Source organism: Dipteris shenzhenensis, chromosome 10, assembly GCF_047967505.1.
Source record: "Dipteris shenzhenensis isolate YYH24624 ecotype China chromosome 10, Dip_SZ_1.0, whole genome shotgun sequence".
NCBI lineage: Eukaryota > Viridiplantae > Streptophyta > Polypodiopsida > Gleicheniales > Dipteridaceae > Dipteris > Dipteris shenzhenensis.
In genome coordinates this window covers 15,340,957-15,344,463 of record NC_141605.1, presented here as the reverse complement: position 1 = coordinate 15,344,463, position 3,507 = coordinate 15,340,957, and the positions used below count along the sequence as shown (strand labels likewise).

Here is a 3,507-nt window from a genome sequence, read left to right as displayed (position 1 = left end):
AAACACCTCAGAGGAATGAGGTAGAAAGAAACCAAGGCTGAGGCTGAAAATTCCAACTCAACCCTGTAGAAATCTCAGCAAAGAAGGGCAAGAGACTGAGGATGCACAAACGAACAGTGGTGAGAATCGTGAAGTTGGCATGGGTCATCATTATCAAGCTACAAAGACGAAGCAAGCTCGAAGGACGTAGAGAAGGTGCTTGGCGCGCTTTTCCCTAGTGATGGACCTTGTCATTGATAAATATGGATTCCGAACGATGAGGGTAAGCTTACCATGAGCTACCATGCTACCATTCCATGGAAGACTCGAGGGGATAAAGGAGAGAGAGGGAGAGAGAGAGAGAGCGAGAGAGAGAGGGTGTGGGAGAAAAGGTGGAGATTCTCTGTAAGAAGACTTGAGGAGACAAAGAAGGGATTTATAAGGAAAGAGTTTTTAAGGAAAGAATCCGAATGGTCGTTTGAAACAGAGAATTATACTTCTCAGTTCTGAGGGAAGCTAGCTCTTTCTTCATCGTAGTCCACAGGCGTCGTCTTCCTCCAAGATTCAGACCTCGCAACTGATTGCATCTCATGGACGCTCTCGTTACAAGTCTCTCCTGATATCTCTTCCAAGGATCTCCCCATCGGCTCAGGAATCAGGAACGTTAGCAAGAACCCCAGCGCGCTCGTTCCTGCCAGCATCACGAACGTATTCCCCACGCCCATCCCTGGCCCGTAGCCTGGATCATCCTTGCTTCGATTCGGATCCTCTGCTGCAAACTGGAAGCTGAAGGCCCCCAGAACCGCCCCTAGCTTCCCCACCGCTGCAGATATGCCGTGGCACGTCGTCCTCAACCTTGCTGGAAAGATCTCCGCAGGAACTATGAAGGTGGTCGTATTTGGCCCGAAGTTGCAGAAGAAGAAGGTGAAGGCGTAGATCACCACGAATCCCACGTGATTGTTGTTCTTCCAGTGGTTATATGGGATTCCCAACGCCAGCATGAAGGCGCACATGAAGAAGAAGCCCTGCAACTGGATAGGCTTTCTTCCGATGCGGTCGATCAAGAATATGGAAACCCAGTAGCCAGGAATGATGGAGCAAAGAGCAATCAGCGCCTGTGCTCGCGATATCCTATATACTTCTTCGATGGCGCTCATCGTTGGAGCCGCTGGCAACCAGTTGACAGCAGTGAGCACGTCTTTCTCGAAGAGATTGAGGGTGTACCAGGGAAGGCCTGCCAAAAACCATGTTGTGGAAGTCCCTAGCAAGTGGAGTCCGTGCCTGTTGAGAAACTCGCGTGAGAACAACGGATAGTTGGGCTCTTCCTCCACTATCTTTGATCTAGTCACAGCCTCAGATGCGGCATCGAAGTCCATGTGCAGAACTCGTCCCATGTCCTGGGCTGCTTTCTTAGTATTGCCCGCAACCAAAGCAGTGTAACGGGCAGTCTCCGGCATCCTCATGCGCCAGTAGAATGTGAACGCTGCAGGGAGGCATCCAAAAAGAAAGACGATTCTCCAGACGTAGTCAGCCGCAGGGGCAGTGGATGCGAGAGGGTCGACGTCAAAGGGAGGGCGGTGGTACTCGCTCTTCAAGCCAGAGGAAGCGATAATGGCCACAGCAGCGCTGACAAGAATTCCGAAGCCTTGGTTTGCAAAAACGGCACCAACGAAGGATCCTCGAGTGCTAGTGTTGGCATACTCGGACATGATAGTGGCAGAGAGAGGATAATCGCCGCCGATACCAAAGCCAAGACAGAATCGAAAGAAGCAGAGGGTGGTCATGACTGCTTTAGCACTGGAACCGAAGGAAAGGGCAGAGCCGATGGCGCTGAAGACCATGAGGAGAGCAGTGATTCCATACACTCTCTTTCTGCCCATTTTGTCACCCAGCCAACCGAAGAAAAGCTGGCCGGCAAAGGCCCCGACGAGGGCGATGCCATTCACGGCAGCATTGACACCAGGAGGAAGAGTCCCAGGGAGGTTCGAGGCCGGGTCGTAGTAATAAATCCTGCCCAAAACCTTGGTGACTGTAGACACGCAAATGAGATCATAAGCATCCGTGAAGAAGCCCATGCCTGCGATGATGATGGTGGTGAAGTGGAAGCTTTGCGTCTGGGCTCTGTCTAAGGCAGCCAGCACTTGCAACTGACGCTTCGCCATTCTTCCTTGATCGAGCAAGCAGCTAGCTGCGAAAATCACAAATTAGAGTCAGTACATTGGTGACGAACAATTCCATTTTTTGGGGTAAAAACGTAAAACAACTCGTCCTTTGTATTTTTACAACTCGTCCTTTGTATTGGGTTTTGCTAGTGCCCAGTACTCACCCTTAATTCTTTACTTAACACTCGCACAATCTTTATAAATTCTTCGAGTACAATCTTAAGAAATTATTTTCGCCTTCCAACTATGTGTTGACACACAAGTGATCTATCCATAAGGTAGTAAAACTTAGGTGCTAGTTTGGCAAATATACAAGAAAGCATACAGATGCATAATTTTTAAGGCTTTGCTCTGGGTATCGTATACCCATCTTGGAGCCGACAATCGAAAGCTTCAACACCGATGGACATAGAGATCAGTAGCACCAAAAATAACAAAGTATGTGTAAATATCATAATTCAAAAGGTGACACTATGGGCATCACCCCATAGGTCTCAATACTAGCATCGAAAGTCTCGACACTAATCATGAAGACCGCAATGAGGAGCTCCAAAAGAAAGGTGGTCTCTAGTCATCAAATAAAAGGCTACTAAGGTTACATAACTTCAGACCAGAGAATTATGCATATCTAAAATCTATGCCTAAAAGTATTCCAAGCTCTCAATTTCAAACCAAAGCTGCTTAGCACCTGATACAAAACATGGAGAATGTTTGCACGTGCAAACAGGTCAAGAAATCACGACTCACTGCAAAATTGTAGTTCAAGTGTGGGATGCGCACATGATGATTCCAACTCGAGCTCCCATTTATAGACATATGTCTCAAATAAGCCCACCCCAATTCTCAACTATTAATGATTCCTATGTCCAAATCAACGTTTGAATCAACCTTCAATTCAACACTCCTTATCAAGTGGTCCTCATCCAGGACGGACGGGCGGTGGGTGAGGGCTGACTTTTCTTTGGTTTTCTCAAGCAAAGGACCACTCCCAAGCGTGCCCTACTATGCGCCCCCTCTTTAAATGTTTGATTTGCAAGTAGTACTATTACCTAAAACTTCACCTCCCGAAGTCACAAAATAGTGCAATGATATGCCTTCATTCACAATCCGTACATTGTTAATGTAAACTCTAGTCGACCTCCCAAAGCCAGCCTCCTTATTAGTAACTTCACAATCACAGCCTATCGTCTTCTCACCTTGTCTTTTCCCAAGCACTCTAGAATTGAATATGCCAGTCATGCATTAATGTTTCTCTGTCCTAGTGAATAAAAGATGGATATTTGAGCATCAATTTGATTGGTACACTCAGCTATCCCCTCTATTGGACCACACTTTGACTCTAACTCTCTACTTTAGTAACCAACAT

At 47.2% G+C, this 3,507-nt stretch overlaps 1 protein-coding gene across 3 annotated transcripts; it reads right to left on the bottom strand.

Moving 5' to 3' along the window:
• Positions 1-467: 467 nt before the first annotated feature.
• LOC147897457 (putative inorganic phosphate transporter 1-3) lies at positions 468-2,903 on the bottom strand. Of its 3 annotated transcripts, none has more exons than XM_087380312.1 (2): positions 2,830-2,903; positions 468-2,167 (listed from the first exon to the last, which is right to left on the bottom strand). In XM_087380312.1, exon 2 carries the CDS (start codon positions 2,139-2,141, stop codon positions 480-482), a length of 1,662 nt encoding a protein of 553 aa, XP_087236438.1. In that variant the 5' UTR covers positions 2,142-2,167; positions 2,830-2,903; the 3' UTR covers positions 468-479. The 3 variants fall into 3 exon arrangements, with proteins under 3 accessions (XP_087236438.1, XP_087236439.1, XP_087236437.1); XM_087380313.1 differs by having other exon boundaries at positions 2,889-2,903; XM_087380311.1 differs by lacking the exon at positions 2,830-2,903 and adding an exon at positions 2,508-2,549.
• Between the last annotated feature and the right edge of the window lie 604 nt (positions 2,904-3,507).